Source organism: Mustela erminea, chromosome 5 (assembly GCF_009829155.1).
Source record: "Mustela erminea isolate mMusErm1 chromosome 5, mMusErm1.Pri, whole genome shotgun sequence".
NCBI classification, from domain to species: Eukaryota; Metazoa; Chordata; class Mammalia; order Carnivora; family Mustelidae; genus Mustela; species Mustela erminea.
Window position 1 is genome coordinate 57,894,174 of NC_045618.1, and position 22,718 is coordinate 57,916,891.

The 22,718-nt window shown below is 37.6% G+C and overlaps 1 protein-coding gene across 4 annotated transcripts in view; it reads left to right on the forward strand.

Annotated features, from left to right (window-relative positions):
* The window catches only part of C5H15orf41 (chromosome 5 C15orf41 homolog), a 203,029-nt gene that overhangs the window by 101,186 nt on the left and 79,125 nt on the right, over positions 1-22,718 (forward strand). For all 4 annotated transcript variants that reach the window (XR_004285769.1, XM_032343224.1, XM_032343223.1 and 1 more), the window contains 2 exons: positions 2,555-2,620; positions 3,218-3,323. Coding sequence is in view for 3 of the 4 variants with exons in the window: in XM_032343224.1 (XP_032199115.1) it covers positions 2,555-2,620; positions 3,218-3,323 (172 nt within the window). In the remaining variant the exon portion in view is untranslated. The remainder of the gene's footprint in view (positions 1-2,554; positions 2,621-3,217; positions 3,324-22,718) is intronic.

Below are 22,718 nucleotides of genomic sequence, written 5' to 3' on the forward strand. Positions count from 1 at the left end.
AGAGTAAATGCTTTGCACCCAGTATGTGGGAAACAAGGAATAAGCACAATAAAACAAGGGAAAGAAACCAGAATGAACAGAAAGGATGAAGTGTGGGCTGGTGACTGAGCCATAACCTCTAGAACATGGAGTTGGAACCCCGAAAAGGTGGTCAACCATACCCAATGGTTTGGATAATGATGTTGTGGAAGGAATCTTTCAAGGTCTGGAGCCCGAGAAAGGAGCATAATACAGAGGCCAGGAAATCCGACCAGATGGATGGGGCTGACCTTAGAAATCTCCCAGGGGGATGATCCATGATAGAAAGTTCTCCTGGGGTCTAAACCACGTGAGCAAGGCCACCTTCTCATAATGCTACTCCCTGTACTTGTGCTGGCATTTCCTCTGAACTTTGCCCGCATTGTTCCCTCCTTTCTTGGGAAGTCTAGGATGAAAGTTAACAGTGTGAAGGTTGAAACAGGGATGATAAGGCAGTGAGAGTTTAGTAAATAAAAGAATGGGGAAAAGATACATAATAAGGTATTTCAAATATGTGGATTAACCTCTTAATTTTTTTTTTTTTTAATGTGATGTCACTAGTGGTGAAACAGATTTCTAGAAACTATCCTTTTGGGTACAATTACTATAGGATCAACTTCAAACTGAGAGGGAGTGATAGAGGGAGGTAAGGGGAGAGTGGAGTGAGAAAATATGTGGTTATACTTCGAAGTTCTCCAGTGAAGGATGGAAAGATTCCCTAGCCTCACCTGATCTTTTCTGCCCAACTTTTGTGTGTGTATGTGTGTGTGTGTCACATTAAGTAAGTGACAAAATTTAAATTGTAGGTATTGTGTTGGTAATTTTGGTGCAGTGAACTGGAGTGCAACATCTGCTTTTAAGAGTTTTAGTATGTGCATTTGGATAGCTTGGTGACTTTTGAAATTTTGTTTTGAGCTGCTCTCAGAAACAATCATTTTTCTTTCTGAAACAGATTCTAACATCTGTAAAGGTTGATCAAGCTAGGATAAGTTTTAATAAAATATTGGTCTCTGCTTTTTAATGTCAACCCAGCTTTTAAAACTGTTCATCAGCTACGGGAAACATTAGCTCAAGGCGCTTAAGTTGCTTTTAATAAATGTCTTTGCCTTTAAATATTCTCATTGTGGCCAGTGTATTGAGAGCATAGAAATTTGTTCCAGTCTTGTTCATCTGCAGTCCAGTTTTCCAAATTCTCTTGTTTTTCAAGTAAAATTATTTAAATTTTTATTTCCTTATCTCAAGAGTTAAATTTTTTTATATTTCAAGGAGGGGAGATTGTTCTGAATTCTGGTATCAATCCTCTAACGTCTGGATAAAGGACATCCACTTTTAACAAAATTTCACTTAAATATCTAGTTTGAATATGTCTTGTCATTAAAAGGTTGTTTACGTTTAAAATGCTGACCTTTCAAGATGTACACAAGAGTGTTCTAAAACAGAGTTTCTGAACATTGGCCATGAAACCACTGTCTTGGGCTGACAAATGGATTGGAAATAAGCTACCCAACACTGGGAATGGGCCATTAATTTTAATCAAAGGTGATGCAGGAAGGCGAATGGGATGCATGACAATGTCAACAGCCCAGTAGGTGTTAAGAGACCACACAGCCTTCCTTGTTACTTGGTTGGGCCATTAGTTGAGGTTGGGTGAAGACAGAAAGCCACGTCTGGAATTGAATGACCAGGTCACTCCAAAATCTAATGGAGAACTCCTCATTTCAGAAATCACATTGTAATGCCATTAGAAGTCAAGGACAGCATTTAGAAAATACTGGAAGATTTTTTTTTTTTTTTAAACCAAGCACCTTGCTAGTTTTTTCCAACTTTGCCAAGCTCCCTGTTTCCTGCCTCCTTTCCTTCTGAATGGATCATTGATATTTACAGAGGATCAGGAAATCGAACAGACTTAGAAAAAGATCTCAAAGCCTGTTTGCTTTTCAGAATTACATATTGTTAGTTGTAAAACTCTGGTAAATGCCAGAAACAATAGCATACCAAAGGAATTAAGCAGGGCAATTAATTCTCCGTAGTGATCTCATTGTCCTTGTCCCTTTCTGTGTTCTTGTGTATAGGAATAGTTTTACTAATTGAAACTAAACTTTCTTAATTGCTTTAATGAAAACATTTGTTTTATAATTGTAAAGGCCACTGTGCTTGTGCCTTACTGTAAATTGTCAATATTGCCTGATAACACTAGTGATATTCACGGTGGTGAAAGCCTTTTCTTTTAATCAGTAAGTATATTTCATTATTTTGAGTATTTTCAATTACAAAAAAAAAGGTAGCATATGACAGCCTGAATTAATGATATTTATAATAAAGACATAAAAATGCAGAAGGGACAAAGAGGCATTTTTATATCTATGCTTCAGGTTTGTTAAGAAAGTTCATTTATTCTGACATAGCCGTGCATGCGTAAGAAAGATATGTGTGGCTGCATTAGTAATTTTTACACATTTTTAAGAAAGAAAAGCAATTATATTGCTGTCTTGTTAATGAAACACTGTACAAGTAATAGTATTTGTTCTTCCTATAGATGAAGATCAGCTCCGTGCAAAGGGTTATGACAAAACGCCAGACTTTATTTTACAAGTTCCAGTTGGTAAGTCCTTAAACTCTCTTATGCATTTGTTTATAGTAAAAGGGGATGTCTTTTCTCCATAGGTTAATTTTTTTTTACTTTTTGTTAATATTAGCAAATGTTACCAGAGTAGATTAGCTTTAAATGGGTAAAATTATTGGAAAAGATTGTTTTAGAATGGTAGAAAATAATAGGTTCAGAGGAAATCTCTGCCCTAAAAATGTTTACCTATAATTTGAGAAGTAAACATGTCTTCGGAAAATATTTTCGGTGCCATTGTCAGGTCATTTCTCTAAATCCTGAATCTTTAAACATGGTTCCTCTGAAAAGCCAGGCTGGCTCACTTGGGTTTGCTTTCACAGAACTTGTCCACTTACAGAGGCAGTGCCAGAACAGGAGGGGGATTTTTTGAAAATGATGATGAAAATGAAAGGGATGTGATTATAGCATAAATGGTCTTTGTAGAAACGTATTGTGGTTTTTATAATTTCTTCCATCGACGACAGCAAGGGTCGAGCCTCTGCTCATTAATGTGAAGCACAGAGAGGCCTAGATAGAGTTTAGTATTTCCAATCTTCCCTTCTCTTTCCTCTGTATTAGTAATGCTTTGTCCCTTAGCCGTAGAAGGGCACATAATTCACTGGATTGAAAGCAAAGCCTCATTTGGTGATGAATGTAGCCACCAGGCCTACCTGCATGACCAGTTCTGGAGCTACTGGAATAGGTAAGGTCCCATTCTTTTTCTCTTAAGATAAACGATACACAGCTGAAATCTCATTAGAAAAAATATTTTGTTTAGCTGGTAAAAATGCTAGTAGCCTTTGTTTCTGGTGAATACCGAGACTTGATTAATGTATTCATTTCAGATAATTTAAACTTCTCTGCTTTCATAATGTGGATTCATTTTTTAAAACTAAAAATCTCTGCATACGGTCAAAATTAGTATATACTCTCTCTCATTTTCCATTTTACAGCGATAATACTGGTAACGCTCAAAATAGGAATAATAAGGTGGGGTGCCTATTATGATACTGACACTAACTTTTTATTGTTTGGCTGTGAAATTTATGCTTACTCTCAGACCTTTAAAAAGATCATATCCTCAGCTGAGGGAAGTATCCAAATGATATCAAAGATCAAAACGATTTGCCTTCCAATAGAAAAACAGTTTACCTACCAACTTGGGTCAACAGTCCTAAAAGCATGGAAATCTCATCAATTAAGGGAAAAGGTTGGAGGGGAGGATGCTTTATTATCAAATTCCCACCATGTGCCTGGGCTTTCATATTCTCTCAGCTAATCCTCACAAGGAAGTTACCTTTCCCCCCCATTTTAAAGATAATTGATTCTCAGAAAGAAAATAAGGTGCCATACAGTTAGTCTGCATGCATTTGTATTTCTCGCTCCCAAACTCGTGCACTTTCCCTTGCATTTATAGTACAACTGTTGAAATTTTGGCTTTTTTCTATTATTGAAGTGCCACATTTTCACACCATGCACTTTTTCCCCTTAGGATAGGAGGTAGGGCAAGGGGCAACCTTTCTAGGTTAACTGTGTTCCTCAGTCACTGGCCAACAGTAAGAATACAGTAATAAGATGACACTGGCCCAGATCATTAAGCAATGAGACAGTAGCATCTGTGCACAATAGTCTTATCCTGCAGAAAAACAAAACAGAACAAAACAAAACAGAACAAAAAGACAAAAACAAAACAAACAAACAAAAAAAAACAGTGACAGGCTACAGAATTTGGTATTATATTGTTACTCAGCTTTACAAAAGGCCAGCAGACCTCGTCCGTAGCAGCTGTGCTAAACTAAGCCCACTTTTTGCCATGGTAACAATGATCATGACAAAATGCTGAATGTAATGGCTTTCTTGATTTTCTTGTGTAATTGTGCGTAGCATCCGAGCTTTACTTTACAGGGATGGAGGAGAAAAGTGCAAAATGTTTTAGAAATCAATGCTGCTTCAGCGTTCCCTATCTTTTATTCAGCCATTATTCAAATTAGCAGTAATGTGGCAAATTGAATTTTAGATTTTTAGCAATTTTGTGAGTTTGAAATAGTAAAGAAAGCATCATCTTTGATGGTATAGGGAAAGCAATGACAAGAAAATCAAATTGTGTAAGTTTAGGTTGCTAAAGCAGTTTTAACTCTACTAATAAACGAAACCATTATGCACGGAGACAGTGCCCCCACTCTGGTACTGGTCAAGCCTTTTATAAGGAACAATTACAAATGGAATTTTAAAGAGTAGAGCTTACTTGAAAATTCTAAAATCACGGTGTTTTTTTTTTTTCCTAAAACAACCGTACTATTTATTGAGTACTTGCTATATGCTTAGCCCTCACTATTTTAGAGGCTGAATACTCTAGTCAGTCATGGGACCCCTACGCATTATTGACCCAGCTGGAGGGAGACTTAGCAAGGGATAATTTAATACAGTTTCCTTTGGACTGAATTCTAGATTATTTTGTTGTGTGCTACTTTTTCTAATGTGTTTACTTACGTGACTATTGGTTTACATTCCCTAACCATGTTCTTTGAATATGTACCAGACCTTGCACATGATTCATTCAGGGTATATTGTGCAATAAGGGAAAGTCAGCCTGGATTTTGAATGTTCCAGCTCATCCAAGGAAGAAATACTCTACACAGAATTCAGTAGTTTTACCAAATGTCTGCAGACAGGCCAAGAAATGGAAGTAGTGGTGATATTCAAAATGGCACATGGAGGCATTTACTTGGAGATGAAATTTTGATTATAATAGTGATATGTACTTACCAACGATAGTACATTTTGACAGGAGAACTTAGTCTACTTATGAATGTATGGTATCCTACTCTTCATATTTTGCCTCAGCACAACTCACAAAGTAGTTGCCGAAATTATTCAGACTGGAGGAACTCATCTCTCCCACCTGTAGGTAGCCATTCAAGGAAGCTGTTGGCTGGTTGGCATTTGGGCTAATTACTTTATTTGTGTGATAAGCTTCTAGTTGTCATAAATACTGTTATCAAATTGTCATACTATTTTTAGATTAAATGCTGGATTTTACAATTAAGACTGTTCAATTAATATTTGTAGAATCATGACCTTATAAAAACCCATTTTCTCACATAAGTAACTACAGAGCCCTTAATTTTAGTTTAATGTTTCTACAACAGTTTCCTTTTTTTCTTACTCTTCCTTTCAGCATCTTTGACAAAGTTGATCATACCCTACATCTTTATTAAAACATCTTTTCTTGAATTCTGAGAGATACTCTTCGGGTTGCTTCCTGCCATCCTAGCAGCATACTCAGTTTGCTTTGCTGGCTTTTCCTCCTCCCGGCTCTACACTGGAGCTGAGTCCTGGAACTCAGTGCTCAGCCCACTTCCCTTTGCTATCCACTTTCACTTGCAGGGGTCTCTTTTGGAGATTTCATTGGAGACTATGGTTTTTATACCATCTCTATAATAATAACTCCTAATTTTTGCTGTCAGCCCTAATATTTCCGCTGAGTACAAATTTGTTTATACAACTGTCCATTCAGTACCTCCTCTTGGATATCCAATAGGTATCTGAGACCTAAAATGTCTAACACTAAACCCTTGATTTTCCTCCCCAGGCTTGGGGCTCCCCCAGTTCCTCCCAACCTCATCTAACAGTGCCACCATTTGCCCAAATACTCGACCCAAAAACCCAAACCTATCACCAATCTACAAGAAAGTCCTTTCAGCTCCATCTTTGTCATAACTCAAATCATGCCTCAGTATCCCCTTCTTCGCTGCCATCACCTCACTGTCTGTCATCATCTCTTAAACTGTTGCTGTAGCTCCCGAACTGATCTCCAGACATTAACCTTTACACTCCTGTGGTCTGTTTTTCATACCCTGGCCAGAGTGACTCTTAGGAAATACAGATCAGATTATGTCACTTCCTGCTCAAAACCCCTCAGTGACTTCCCATCATAATTCAAATAAAATCCAAACTCTTTCCCATGATACTCAGAGTCGTGCATGATCTGGCTGTCCTCTACCCCTACTTGTCTGCACACTTGTCTCTTCCCCTCCTCCCTGCCCCTTCAACTAAGGCTCCCTCTCTCTCTTATACTTCTGTAGCCACACTGGTTTTCTGGGCCTTCCTTAAATCTACACTGCTTATTTCTACTTCAGAACTCTTACTCTGGCTAATTCTTCTACTTGGAGTTTTCTTCATTTGGGTCTCCATATGGTGAGCTCCTCATATCATTCAGATGTCTACTCAAATTTCCCTCCTCAGGGATACCTTCCATGACCACCCAGTCTAAATGGCCTCACCTCAGTCATCTCTCCCTCCTCACTGGGTTGGACTTTTCTTCATAATATTTATCCCTATCCGAGTGAAAGAATAAACACTGATATAAGCAACAATTTGTTTGAATACAAGTCTCTATTAAAGAGCTTTATGTTGCTATTGTTAATTACTATATGCAGTATGCCCCTCAGTCCTTTGTAATCAAAGCATCAAAAATTTTCCCTGGATTAATTAACCTCAGAACAATTTACATTTTGCGATGCCATCACCTTCCCTGAAGTCAAAGTCTTTGAGTACAGAACAGTAAGCTGCCTTTCCAGTGTGCAAGTCCCTATCCTGGGTATGAACTTTGATCAAAGAGTGCCTCAGATCTCTACAGTCTCTATTTATGTGGAGTTAAAGGAAATAAAGAGTACTTCTGAGAAGCAGCACTTGGACCATAACATAGCCCCAAATTATATAAGGCTCTATATATGATTGTAAAGAAAAAACTTACATATTTAGATATATATGTATTTATATATCCTATATTTACATAGAGCTATAAATACAAATGGTATAGAAACCATATTTCCTTGTACAATCAACACCCCAGAAGCCTTCTCATTCGACTTCTTTAACCAAAATGTGAGTTCTTTGACAATTTGACCTATATTAGTAAGTATATTTTCATATCTGAGGGTGACAGAAAAAGAAAAAAGCAATTCTATAATCTGAGGCCAAGTTTCATACATGGGTTCTGTACGTACATGTGGCCTTTGAGAGAAGTAGGAGCAGACACGCTGTGCTCACTTCCAGTGTTTGGAGATAAGATGGGTCTATTTGAAGGAAAATATTAAGTGACCCTAAAGAACAAAACTCCACAAGCAGCTAGGCAGCATGCGCATAGTGCCCGACAACTACTGGTCACAAATGTGGATATCTCAGCTGCACGTTCAGCCCTGCCAGCTGCCATTCTGGGCACACGCTGGCCTCCGTGAGAAGCTGAAGGGCAGTTTGTAGATACATCTCTTTACTTCGCTCAGAGAGGATCGACACTGACTGCCAAGCACAAGGCCAAGTTCGGTTTCAACGTGATTTCCTGTTTTAGTGATCCTTGAAACAAGGGAGGGAATCTCTCCTGTTCTCTCCTGTTCTTGCCACTTTCCGGTCCCATGACCAGGAACAACTTACTTTATCTCCCCAGATCTTTGTTTTCTCCCATAAAATGGTGTCAGTCATACCTTCTTGACCACATGGTCATGAAGATTAGTTATTTAAAACACGTAAAGCTCTTTCAAAGTGCCTGGCAGTCAACAAATATTAGTTCCCCTGTGTCTCTTTCTTCTGTATATCCCTGTCTGATGGAATTTAGAGGTCTTCTGAGTAGACATTTTTATCTACCTTCTTGGCCAGATAAACTCCTCCTGGACTACTCAGCTTGGCTGACATCCCTTTGGGAAACCTTCCTGCATTCCAAGCTTGAGTTTGATACCCACTCCTGTGTTCTGCTAGTAATTTCATAACATGTGTCAAATATTGTAATTTCTTATTTACTTGTCACCTTCCTCCAGTTAATACTGAGTTTCATCTTATCTACATGTTTTATCTATCATCAAATGCCCAAAAGCTGGTAAAATACCTGGCTGGTGGAGGGGCTAGTAGGTGATCAGTTCTAAGGTCCCTGCTCCATGGAGTGTAGCCTAGATAGGGATTGGGGGAATATACAGCAAGTGGGATGTCCCCCTTGGTCCTGCAGAATCCTCACCCCATGGGTTAGGATACAACCCAAAGGGTCCAGAGCAGAATCCTCTCAAGTTTTGGGCCAGGCCATGAGTCTCTTTTGAATCGTTCTAAATAGCAGAATCAAAGGAAGCAAATACATGTATCTTCCAAAGTCATTTTTTGTACTGGTGTTAGGATCTGAGGGGAAATGAGCACCAGAGGAAATATGGTCTTGATCACATTTATGTATCACTGAAAAGATTAAGAGCTGAGCTCCATATGTCAGAATTTTGAACCTTTGGCTCCAGAGAGTCTACTCTCCTAGAGGCAATGCTAAGCTAATTCCTTCTGCCACAAGAATTGATTTGACTTAAGTTCTTACCTCTAAGTATATTTTAAAGATTGGTTATTTACTCAATGGTTTAGCAATTGCTTTCTCTGGTCTGTGCTGCCTTGAGAGGTGAGGCATTTAGAATGGGGCTGCCTACTAGTTAGAGTCAAGGAAGGTATTTTTTTCAGAGGATGGCCAAAGTTTTTCCTGTATTAAGATACTTCCTGGAAGCCTGCAATTAGCCAAATCACAGATTTCTAGTTATTTCAGTCCTGTTAAAAACAAGGCTGATCACATCTGTCTTAAGTTGGAGTATGTGCCTCAGCATAGAAGCTCTTGCAAACCTTCAATTACAACAGCCTCAGAAGGCTCTGCTCCGGTATACTAACAAGTAGTCATCAGCAACAACAAGAGACAGATTGACTAATAATTAGCAAATGCACTGGAGAGAACTTCTTTAAAGGTAAAATATAATAATTTGCTTTTCCATCTCTTAGAGTGGAGATGGTTTTGAGATATTGATGTTCCGTTGTTCCAGACAAATATTTGACACTATTATTAGCTGGAATAACCTCAAAATATTTGAAAAGGATGAAGGAACTGTCTGCTGTGTCTGTAGTACTTTTATAAGAATGATTGTTCGGGGTGCTTAGGTGGCTCAGGAGGTAGGGCCTCTGCCTTCAGCTCAGGTCATGATCTCAGGGTCCTGGGATCGAGTCCTACATCAGGCTCTCTGCTCAGTGGGGAGCCTGCTTCCCCACCCCTCCCTCTGTCTGCCTGTCTGCCTGCTTGAGATCTCTGTCAGATAAATAGATTTTTTAAAAAAAGAATGAATTCTTATAACATTTTTTTTCTGCATTTGCAATGTGAAATGCAAGAATTTTCCCAACCAAGGAACTCATATTGACTGCTGTTGTTAATTATTTTCCACGTTGACTTTAAATCCAGAACTGAATAAGGAATAGAAATGTTCCTTATGTTAAGTGATATTTGCAATAAAGAGACAGTTGTTAAATAACTGGAATGGGTTGAAGGACTAAAGAGAAAGCAAATAGACATACAAAGAAATATTAATGAATTGTAGTTTCTCAGAATGATATCTGATTAGTCTTCAGGCATGCACAAAATTTAGGAGAGTGGGGGGAATAGAGAGTGTATTGACCAGTTTTCCAAAATCAGGGGATCAAAGAATTGTTGAAAGGATGACTCTTCTGCTGACCCACCCACTTCTGCTGGTGATAGAATTAATGGGTCCCATATGCTTCAGAAAAGTTGCCTCACACCAAACTAACAAGCAAATGCTTGGGCAATGATTCTGAAGATGGAAACACAGCCATGATGATCATACAGAGAGAGTGAGGGAAGAATAATAGAGATTCTGCCAATAGGAAGTGACCCAGGAACATGGATAGAGTTAGGAGCCCAAGAATACAGAATCCATTTCTGAGACTCATTCTAGAATACTGGAGATCAGATTGAAACTGATGCTAAAATGGCACTGGGGCGTAGGTCAGTGATTCTCAAACTTCACCATGTATTGAAATCACATGAGGGACATTTTAAAAATACTAATGTGGGTCTTTTCCCTGGGGAACTGATTTAATTGATGTTGGGTAGAGCCTGGACCTTGGGAGTTTTTCTTTTCTTTTGAAAACCTTAGGTGATCATGCCAATCTACATGCAGTACTGATGTCAACTTCTTTACCTAGCCTTGGCTAGGTATTTGCCCAACAGCCCTTGTGTTTGTAGCCTTTCTGTTTTCAAACAGAGCGTTGATGAGAGGATTAAAGCCTTATTAAGGAATAAAAATTCAGATCAGCAAGCATTATGACAGGTGGTAGAGACCCAACCTCTGTTATGGAGGGAGCTGATAGTAAAGCCTGAGGCCATAAATTGCAGGGATGGGACCTGAACCTAGATTTCCCTCTGAATTCACACCTGTATGCCTTCTGTCCCACCAGGCAGTTGCATGTCAGCCGTGGTGAGAAATCTTTTTTAAGCGGCTACTTTACTCTGTTAACGGGTTCACGGAGCGGATCTAAAATCTCTCCAGCACATGTGGTTTAGATATTTACCTCCATAAAGTTAGCGAAAAATGGGCCAGCTATTCCTTCTTGCTTTCTCAAGAGCTCTTATTCTATGTTCAATATATGTATCTGTAGGATTATTATAAAAGCCTGTCATATATACCAGTATACCCAGAATATAATAACCCCTGAATTGTTGGATTTGAAGTCCATAGAATTAGAGAAGTCTTTTATATATGGCTCGCATTCACAAATTCTGACTGAACTGTGTGAAGATGGGTCTGAATTCAGAAGAGAACTGGACCTGGAACATTTGTTAAGAAATGTTTAATTTTAAATGGAGTTCTTTTTTTTTTTTTCTGAATTGCAGTTGGTTGCACATAAAAAGCAAGCCTGTTTTAATAAATAATAGTTTTAAAAATAGCCTTATTGAGGTGTAATTGGCATAATAAACTGCATATACTTAAAGTATACAATTTGACAAGTTTTGACACATGTTTATATAAACTTAAAAAATTATCATATTGATATTGATATTGAACATACATTCCTACCACCCCTAAAGTTCTTGGGCCTCCTTAGAGACCTTCCTCTCAGTCTCTTCACTTCTCTCTGCACCCAGGCAACCATTAATTGGCTTTCTTCACTATAGATTCAGGAATCATAAAGCATGTACTTTATGGAATGGAATCATAAAGCATGTACTTTGGCTTGCTCTTTATTTTTTGTATTGTTTTGTTTTGCATTTGGTTTTTTGTTTGTTTTTTGCTTTAGCTATACTATTATTTGTTTATCTGTTCACCTACTAATTGACATTTAGGTTGTTTCTAGTTCTTGCTATTAGCAATAAAGCTCCTTTAAATAGTTATGTAAAAATATGGTTTCATTTCTCTTAGCCAAATACTTCGGAATGAAATGGTTGGGATGTAACAATAAATGTATGTTGACCTTTCTGCAAAATGATTAAACCGTTTACCAAAGTGGCTATACCATTTTACATTCCCACCAGCAGTTTGATAGTTTCAGGTGTTCCCCACCACCTGGTATGTTCTGTCTTTTTAACTTTAGGCTATCTAAGAGTTGTGTAGTAGTGTCTCGGTGTGATTTTAATTTCCATTTCTATAATGACAAGTGGCATTGAGAATCTTTTTACATGCTTGTTTGCTACCTCTCTTCTTTGGAGAAGTGACTGTTCAAGTCTTTGGCTCATTTTTTGAGTTCTTTCCATATTGTGTTTTGGAAGTTAAAAAAAAAAAACATTCCGGGGGCGCCTGGGTGGCTCAGTGGGTTAAGCCGCTGCCTTCGGCTCAGGTCATGATCTCAGGGTCCTGGGATCGAGCCCCGCATCGGGCTCTCTGCTCTGCAGGGAGCCTGCTTCCCTCTCTCTCTCTCTCTGCCTGCCTCTCTGCCTACTTGTGATCTCTGTGTGTCAAATAAATAAATAAAATATTTTAAAAAAAAAAATTCCGGATAGAAGTCTTTTATCAGGGGCGCCTGGGTGGCTCAGTGGGTTAAGCCGCTGCCTTCGGCTCAGGTCATGATCTCAGGGTCCTGGGATCGAGCCCCGCATCGGGCTCTCTGCTCCGCAGGGAGCCTGCTTCCCTCTCTCTCTCTCTCTGCCTGCCTCTCTGCCTACTTGTGATCTCTGTGTGTCAAATAAATAAATAAAATATTTAAAAAAAAAAAATTCCGGATAGAAGTCTTTTATCAGGGGCGCCTGGGTGGCTCAGTGGGTTAAAGCCTCTGCCTTCGGCTCAGGTCATGATCCTGGAGTCCTGGGATCAAGCCCCGCATCGGGCTCTCTGCTCAGTGGGGAACCTGCTTCCCCCTCTCTCTCTCCCTGCCTCTCTGCCTACTTGTGATCTCTGTCTGTCAAATAAATAAGTAAAATCCTAAAAAGAAAAAAATTTAAAAAAAAAAGAAGTCTTTTATCAGACATGTGATCAAATGTGAAATATTGTCTCCTAGTCTGTTGCTTGTCTTTTCATTTTCTGAACAATTTAATTTTAATAAAGTGTAATTTACCTAGTTTTCTTTTATGGATTATGCCTTTGATGTCACATCTAGGAAATCTTAAAGATTAAAAGATCTAAAGAAATCGCAGAGGCACCTGGCTGGCTTAGTGAGTGAAAGATGTGACTCTTGATCTTGGGGTTGTGAGTTCAAGCTCCATGTTGGGTGTAGAGATTACTTAAAATTGAAAAGAATCTTTTAAAAAAATCATAAAGATTCCCCCTTTTTTCCTAGAAAATTTATTTTAGAGTACCTGGTTGGCTCAGTCAGTTAAGGGTCTGCCTTCAGCTCAGGTCATGATCCCAAGGTTCTAGATAGAGTCCCGTATCAGGCTACCTCCTCAGCAGGGAGTCGTCTTCTTCCCCCTCCCTCTGCTCCTCCTGCTTGTGTGCTCTCGCTCTCTCTCTCTTTGTCAAATAAATAAGTAAAATCTTAAAAAAAAAAAAAAAAAAAGATTTATTTTAGATTTACATTTAGGTCTAGCATCCATTTGCAGTTAATTTTTATATATGGTATGATATGTGGATCAAAGCTCATTTTCTAGCAAAATATGCAGTTGTTTCAGAACCATTTGTTGTAAAGACAACTAAATAGCCTTTGCACACTTGTCAAAAATCAATTGATCATTTACGTGTAGGCCTTTTTCTGAATTCTCTATTTTGTTCCATTGATCAATTTGTCTATATCAGTTCTCTACTATCTTGATCACTATAGCTATATTTTTGGAAACTATATAAATTCTCGAACTTTTTATTTTTCTTTTTCAAAGTGGCTTTTGTCTGTGCTAGGCCCTTTGCATTACTATATAAATTTTAGAATCATCTTATATAAATTCACCCCAAAAAAGTCTATTGGGATTCTGGTAGGGATTACATTGAATTTGTAGGTCAATTTGATAATAATTGATATCTTAACAATATTGAGTCTTCTGACCCGTGATCACAGTATCTCTCCATTTATTTAGGTCTTTTAATATTTGTCATAAAAATGCCCTGTAGGTTTCAGTGTACAAATCTCTCACATTTTCATTAGATTGATCCCTAGGTGTTTTATATTGCTTGATTCTTTTAGAAATGACAGTCTTGGGGGTGCTTGGGTGGCTCAGTCAGTTAAGCATCTGACTCTTGGTTTTAGCTCAGATCATGATCTCAGGGCTGTGAGATCAAGCCCCACATTGGGCTTCATGCTGTGTGGAGCCTGCTCAAGATTCTCTCTCTCCCTCTGCCGCTTGCCCCTACTCATGCACAACATGTGTGTGCTCTCTAAATAAATAAATAAATAAATAAATAAATAAATAAATAAGAAGTGATAGTTTTTGTTTTAATCTCCAATTGTTCGTTGTTACTACAGAGGAATACAGTTGATTTTTTATGTTGATTTACACCCTATAACTCTGTAAAACTCATTTTAATACTTTACTCTTTTGGTAGATGCCATAGGATTTTCTGTGTAGACATCCATATCACTTGTAAATAAAGACAGTTTCACTTTTTTTTTTTTTTTTTTCAATTTGGATGCCTTTTTTTTTTTTCTTTCTTAACTGCACTGGCTAGAATCTCCTATACAAGGGTATAAATAGTGGTGAACAACATACATCGCCTTCCTGGGGGAAAAAGCATCCAATCTTTCACGTTAAAAATAACAGTAGCTGGGGCACCTTGGTGGCTCAGTGGGTTAAGCCGCTGCCTTCGGCTCGGGTCATGGTCGCAGGATCCTGGGATCGAGCCCCGCGTCGGGCTCTCTGCTCAGCCGGGAGCCTGCTTCCTTCTCTCTCTCTGCCTGCCTCTCTGCCTGCTTCTGATCTCTCTTCTGTCAAATAAATAAATAAAATCTTTAAAAAAAAAAATAATAACATTAGCTATCAGTTTTTGTAGATGTTCTATATCAGGTCAAGGAAACTCCTTACCATTCCTAGCTTGCTGAGAGATTTTTATCAAAAATGGATGTTGGATTTTGTCAAGTGCTTTTCTGTGTCAATTAAGATGGTCAAATGGGCAGTATCTTTTTTTAATTATTAATAGGTTAAAATGGTGAATTATAGTGATCAAGTCCTGAATATTACACCAACCTTGCATTCCTGGATAAATTCCACTTGGTCATGAAAAAGTATCTTTTTTATATTTCATTGGATTTGATTTGTTGAAGATGTGTTAAGAACTTTTTCTTTTACATTTATGAGTGATACTCATCTGTGGTTTATTTTTCCTGCTAAGTCTTTGTCTGGTATTAGAGTAATGCTGGCTCATAGTATGAGTTAGGAGGTTTCCCCTCCTATTCAATTTTCTGGAAAAGTTTGTGCAGATTTGTTTATATTTCTTTCTTAACTGTTAGGTAGAATTTTCTAGTCAAACATCTGTGCCTATTTTTGTTGTTGTTGGAAGGTTTTTAACTAGAAAATTGACTTGTTTAATAGATGTAAGGATGATTCAGGTTGGTTTTTGTTTTTGTTTTGGGGGTTTCTTTGTGGACTTTAGTACTTTGTATCTTTCAAAAAATTTGTTCATCTAAATTGAGAGATGTATTGAGATAAGCGTCCTCAGAATATCCCCTTTTTCTTCTAATAGCAGTAGAATATGTCTGTAGTGATGTCAACTTTTTCATTCCTGATATTGATAACTGTAGCTTCTTACCAGATCAGTCAGCCTGCCTGGAGGTTTATCAGTTTTATGGTCTTCTGAAAGAACCAATTTTTAGTTGTATTGATTGTTGCTATTTTTCTTTCTTTTCTTTCATTGATTTCGAATGTAATCTGTATATTTTTTCCTTTTGTTTAGTTTCACTTTCACTTTCTCTTCTTTTTCTAGTTTCCTAAGGGAGAAGCCTGAAGTTATAGATTCAAAACCATTCTGTTTTTCTGAGATAGGTAATTTAGTGCTGTAAATTTACCTCAAAGAACTATAGTGGCTGTATTCCACAAAATTTTATATGTAGGGTTTTCATATTTATTTTGTTCCAAATACTTTCTAATTTTTCTTTTCATTTCTTCATTAATTCACAGACCGTGTAGATGTATTTAGGGCATTTTGTCCCCAAATATTTGAAAATTTTCACATTGTCTTCTTATTATTCATTTCTAATTTAATTCCATTGAGATCAGAAACAAATTTGCATCCTTTAAAAATTTATTTAGATTTCTTTTATGGCCTAGACTACAGCTATCTTGGTAAGTGTTCCATGTGCACTTGAAAAGAAAGTTTGTTCTGCTATTATAAGTAGACTGTGCTATAATTGGCAATTCGGTCAAATTGATCAATTAATGTTCAAGTCATACATGTACTGATCAATATTCTGTCATATACTCAAGGAAGACCTACAGATACTCTTTGGAATTCTCTCTCTATGCAGCTTTCTTCTGGTATTCTGTCCTACAGATTCTGACTGCCTGGTCTTCCAACTCTTTTTCTTCAAATCAGAGAGACCCACTGAGCCTCACCTAGGTTCTTCGTCTTCATGCTGCAGCCTGAAAATTCTCTTCAAGAAGTGAGTTGGGGGCCGGCCTTTTTTTTCCCCATCACTCAGAGATCATTGTTCCTCATTGCTCTCATCATCTGTCATCATCTATTCCATTTGTTTATTTATTTCCAGCAGGAGGATAAATCCAGTCCCTGTTACCTCATCTTGGCTCCAAGTAGATGTCTCTCAATTATGGTTTTTAACACATAGTTCAACACATTATAAACAATTTGTCTTATTCAGTGTAAACCTTATAAGTGTATTTGCTATTTAAGTTATAGATTTCATTGTTACTATACACAAATTTTCTTAAGCATCAACTATGAATAGAATATGCGAGAGGATTGTGTAAATCTTCAGGTTTCTTCCTTTTGATCTCTCTCTCTCTCTGTCTCTCTCTCTGTCTCTAGGTCTCTTTCTCCCAGGATCCTTACAGTTGCAATGGGAATTTCAGTTACTATGTTTTGCCCAGCATAGGGAAAGGCTTTGGTATGGTCAAGGCCAAAGATTGGATAATAAGTGTATGGTTGTTAGAAGGCAGCTTTCTTCAGTCATCTTTCATTAGCATTGACCAAGGGCTTCTGCTGCCACTTGGACTGATATAAATCTGGCTATGTTTTGGTGAGACAGAGCCTTGTTCATGGAATTTATGCCTTTTCTTTGCCTCTACATTTAAGAGACTCATTTTCTCATTTCTGAGCATCTTGTGGTATTTGGTATCATTCAAGAATCTCTTGGGTTGGGTGACTTACAGATGATGAGGCTGCATTGCCCTAGTTTGCCCTTGCTCATTCTCCTCTCACATGTGTAGAGTATGGAAAATGAGCCATGAATACAATTTGCATGTCTCATACTCTTCTTCTCATAAAGCAAAAACCTGTGTGGATACATAACAACAATGGTAAACTTCCTTTCCTTCTCATTTCTAATTGACCCTGAAAGTCATGCTCTCATAAAAACTAAACCCCTACTATGAATTCCATTTATCCACTTATTCCATTTAACACAGCAAATTAGATTCTCTTCTGTTTTCTTGTTCTCTCCTTTATATTCTTAGTCTACTTATGATTTATGTATTCCATTCTCTTGTTTTACTCTCTTTCCTACCTGAATCGCTAACATCAAGATGTTTTACCATTTTGTTCATCCTTATTTTCTTACAGGGATTCTGCCAGCAAGGTTAACAATCCTGTTAACCCCTTCCTACTTCTCCTTATATTTTCCTCTTTGCCATTTTCTTCCCTTTATCACTGGCAGCTTTGCTAACCACCACCACCTACACATTTTAAATTTAGTCCTATAGCATCCCTGATAGCTCATTCCAAGTGATCATAAATTCAAAATTAATGCAAAATTCCTTTATTTAGCAAAAAGAGGTTTTTTTAATTCATAAAGCTCATCAACTTATGTAGATGTGAGTCTATCATAGTCATCCCAGACAGCTTCAGCTATAACACTTGCAGAGTGTTCTATATTAATTATAAAGTGGTAAAAGTGAAGTCAAATGGTTGTGAGCGTAGGTCAGGTGTAAAACCATATTGACTCGGCACTAGACCAAAATTTTGATCAGCTCCAGCTGCCTTTCATTATTTTAATGTAAAATGAATATCTTTCCTACTACATATTCCTAATGCAACATGTTCTAGCAAAATGGTCCATTGGTAGTAGCATAGATATATGATTAAGTTCAGTAGAAATGTATTGAGTTCCTTGATGTAGGGATAGCATATTATGCATTCAGAGCATGCAAAGATAAGCAAATTTTCATCTTGCATTCAAAGAGTTTAATTCAATCTAATTGGGAAACAAAACATGTACATGGATGACAAAAATAGCTAGCACTGAGCACCAGCCAGTGCTTAAGCACTTCTCTGTACCATCCTCTTTGATCCACATAAGAATCCTATGAGGTAGATGCTGGTATTTTATCCCCATTTCACATGAGAAAGGTGAGGCGTAGAGAGTTTAAGTGCCCAGATCACGGTCATAGAGCCAGAAAGCAAGGGGAGATTTTTTGATAGGAAAGTAGCATAATTAGGACCTAACTTTAAGATGGATGTTCTGGTAACGTTGCTTCGAGCAGACGGAAGCCAGAAGTTGGGGATAGAAACAAAATTGCTCTGTATTGAAATAATCCATCAATTCCCAATTCATAACAGTGGGTGGGAATGGAAGAAGATTATACAGAATTACAGAGAAGACAAAGAGAATTTACAGAATTTGTGAAGGAACTAAATGTGGTTGTGTTGGGACGTGTGGTACACTGACAACTTTAAGGTGTTGATATTGGTGATGCAGAGAGAATAATTATGCTGTTAAAGAACTGAGAGTGGAAAATAATGCAGGTTAGTGATAACGTCAGTTGTGATGTTTAGAGATTTCCAAAGGCCACTGGGTTATAGAATAGGAGTTTGAGTGATGGCTCAGAGATAGGTAGGATTCAGGGATCATCCACAGTAAATAAGCAAAGTGGGTCTTCACGGAAGAGTGTAGAGAAATGCCCCTTTTTATGAACAGAGAGAGAAAGAAACCAACTAATTTGGGAGAACTGATGAACAATAAGTTACTGTTAGAGTGAATTACTGTTAGAGTGAATAAAATTGTTTCTACATTTATCGACTCTCAACCATCATCTCTTGCATTTAACCATTGTACAGTAATCTTAGTCTAGTTGCATTGAATCTGATTATGGGGAGTATTGATGGTAAACCTGACATCACTTTCCATTATGAGTTATATGGATTTAGAAAGTTGTACCAAAATGTAAAAACCTAGGGCTTTTAACAATCACACTTGAAAGAAGACTTTTGGGAGTTGCATTTGCCAAGGAGCTTGGAAAACCATTCATGCATACCCTCTGTCCAGAGCTCCATCGGCAGCTCAAAAGTAAAGAACTGAAAGGTCATTCTCCTTCCCGCGGTGTGATGTTTGTTGACGTACTCTGACACACCAGTACAACCCTGAAAGGATCTGACCTTCCTGTGGTACTGAGGGACCCAGGTTCGGTCAGGGTACCTGACACTCACTGCATTGCTCTTCCTGCCTTTCTCCTCCTTTGCAGATGAACACCAAATGCTGCCTTCAACACAGAAATATTTAAAAATTTAAGTAAACATAAATGATTGCTTTTTAAGTTTCTCTAGTCCTTTTTTTTTCTCCAATGACCATCAAGCCAAAAATCTTTGTGGGAGCTATTAATGCTTTTAATTAAAAGAAATTAAATTCATCTTTCAGAATGATACATGTGAGTGGAAATTGTTAATCCTCGAAATAGAAAAATGAAACAAATGAGGAAGTCTTTATGCTGTAATATATTTTGCAGTCTTTCTTTATCTTTGTGATAGAAACAATTTATTGGAGTTTGGATGTTTGAGGATTACCTCCAAAGTGCAAAATTAATGTACATGAAAGTAAATCTTAGGGAGCTTTTGAAGTAGTCATCTTATAGGTAATATCATGTGTTAAGAGGTTGAAGAGTTAGGTGAAGACCAGAGAGTTGTCAAGAGAATTTTCTGTCTTGTATAAATATGTTCTGTGTTAGATTTATCTACTGTGAAGTGGAACTTTGACTAGTAATCCGTATTATTTCTTAATGCCCTATTACAGTGGTGTGGGGATGAGGATGAAAGAAAAAATGTTTACCATTCATGAATTTCTAAAATAGAGAAAGTAGTAAGCTAAATGCTTTTCATCAAGAGTAGCTATTTAGAAAGATTTTCTTGCCCTCTCCACAACTAGTAAATATAAAATAAGTCTGACAATATTCTCCTAGCATTTAAACTGCACTCTGCAAATTGTGGAAGGTTTTATGTATTTGTCATAATATTGGAAAAAAAGGAATATTCCGGTATTTTCTTCAAATTGTTTCCAAATGTGATAACTGTCTGCTAAATGAAATTAAGGTACACTTGTCCAAAGTAAATATTTTAGTGACGTAACCTAAAATCAGGATTGAATTTTTGCAGTAGTTAGTTGTTTAACTATTCACCTATTTTGCACAGTACTTGAACTCTCCAGTAGCACCCTGGACATCACTATACGTCTTTGTTTGAATTATTTCTCTATTTTCTCTGCCCTTTTGGATGTTGTTATGTCACTGGAAACCAATGCCCAGTACTGACAAAGTATGTTTAGCTCCTTTCTAGGATTCCACAAGCTTCAGCTCCAATTTCCTGGTATTCCTGATTCAGATTAGATCTCTAAGTTTGTGTGCTATGAGGACTGACAGCCCCTGATCCTGCTCTGCCTGCCCAGGGCCTGGTCACACACACGCCATACTCGAAAGCGGGGCCACCTCCACAGGCCCGACCTTTCAGGATTTTATGTAATTATTCATTGACACCTATATCTGACATTGTGGATGTACATCTCATTGTGGAGTCTTTATCTACATAGGAATAGTTGAAAACCTCTTTTTCCTTAACTATTACATAGATTAATCCTACTTAACAATGACAGGTTTTCCTGCTGAAACTCAAGTAGCCAAATCCTTTTCTCTTTTCTAACCATTCTCCGAGTAACATTTTAACCCCTGATCCAGCATGCAGTTCCACACATGTGCACACGCACACACATGCACACACATGCACCACTCTCACTATTGCTTGAGTACACAGCAAATCCACTTGAGATAACAGGGAAAGGGTTAAGTTTTGACAGTCTTTTTACTGGGCTTATTAGTGACTTAATCTCTACATACTTCTTTCCTCCAAATTCACCCTTAGGTACATACACAGGCATAAATTAATCCAGTTTCTTCTAATATTATGGCATTCTATATGCATCTTTTCCCCAGAAAGTACACTACAAAGTTCTGTTGTTTTGCCAGGTTCCTGGCCTTCTTTTTATACATTCTTAGTAAAATTTCTTGCACTGTGGTAAGAAAAAATATATATATGCTATCAATTATTTTAAAAAGCAATAATTCATTATAGTTGATCATAAATGTCAGGAAGCAAAGACCCAGCTGAAGCATTTTGTCACTAATCATGCTGTTTTTCTTCTAATTAGTTAATTTACATTTTACAAATTAAGGGTAAAATTCAGACAGAAGATAACATCATAGCTTTAACTGACCTATATTTGTATCTGCCAAATTTAAGTTAATTAGAAATGTAGATGCTGTTTGTTTTATCTGTCAGAAAAGCTCATCTTTTTTCTTAAAAAAAAAAAAAAAGTAGACACACTTTTTTCCCCCTCAGCATTTATCATCTAAATAATAGTCTTGCCAAGATGGCAGCCTCATAATAAACTCTTTTCAGTGGAGTGATGGGTAATGAAGCTTGCTTGTGAAGGCAGCGAAAAATGTTGTCTGGCCAAATGCATGAATATGATGGCTAGAGAATCAGTGGACTTTCTCAGTCATCAATCTTTTTAGTAGCCTCTTATACATCTGAATATTTTGATAGATGATCTAATAATTGAGTTATCTATCTTTCTAACTATCAGAGTTGCATAAAAATTATTCTCACATGCTACTGAATATTAAATATATTAGGCATTCAGTAAATTTTTCATAAAAGGGCCAAAAGGTGAAAGATTTTTGTTATTCTATAAATATCTCTTAATATATTGAGTGTTACGCTCTCTGAAATAGTCAACCCTTAATTCCCTCTGTGAGAAGCCAGTACAAACTTAAAAAGGTGGACATCCCCATTATAAGTAGGGCATATAATAGTTACTGCAGCTGGCAAAAAGTCAACCCTGGTGAACATATGGATGCAACTCAGTCATAGGAAATGGTGGATGCGGCTCAGTTGTGTAAAATGGAATGACTGTCCTTGCTGGCCTAATATCAGTGGCACATTTAATGTGGCATAGGATTTCTAGACAAAGAAGCACAAGTGATGTAGGTGTACAGTGACCATGTGATTTTGATGTGCCCATCATTTTGAGAGGAAGATGGTCCTACCAGAAGGGGAGACTTCTGCCTACCTAGCATTTCAGCTGGTGGCACCAAACTACTCAATCATTCTCTTAATGCAAAAGTAGTTCTTCCCCCAGTATGGCTTTATATTGTGTTGCGTTGTTTGTCATACATTACTCTATTAAAAGTTTATCAACAAGGGTGTTTCACTGGGATTAAAAAGCAGCCAAGGAAAATTGGCAGGAAACAGATCCTCTACCAAGTAGGCTTTCCCCACCCCTAACCCTACTATCCACATCTTCAAGGTGACCTAGCCTTGATGACTTCCCAGGAACCACATTAAAATCGTTCTGCCCTGGAAGAGCAGACATCTGTTTGCAAGTCTAAAGGGTTACCAGTCCTGTGCATCTTGAAAGGCACTCAAATGAGCAGGGCCTTGTAAAT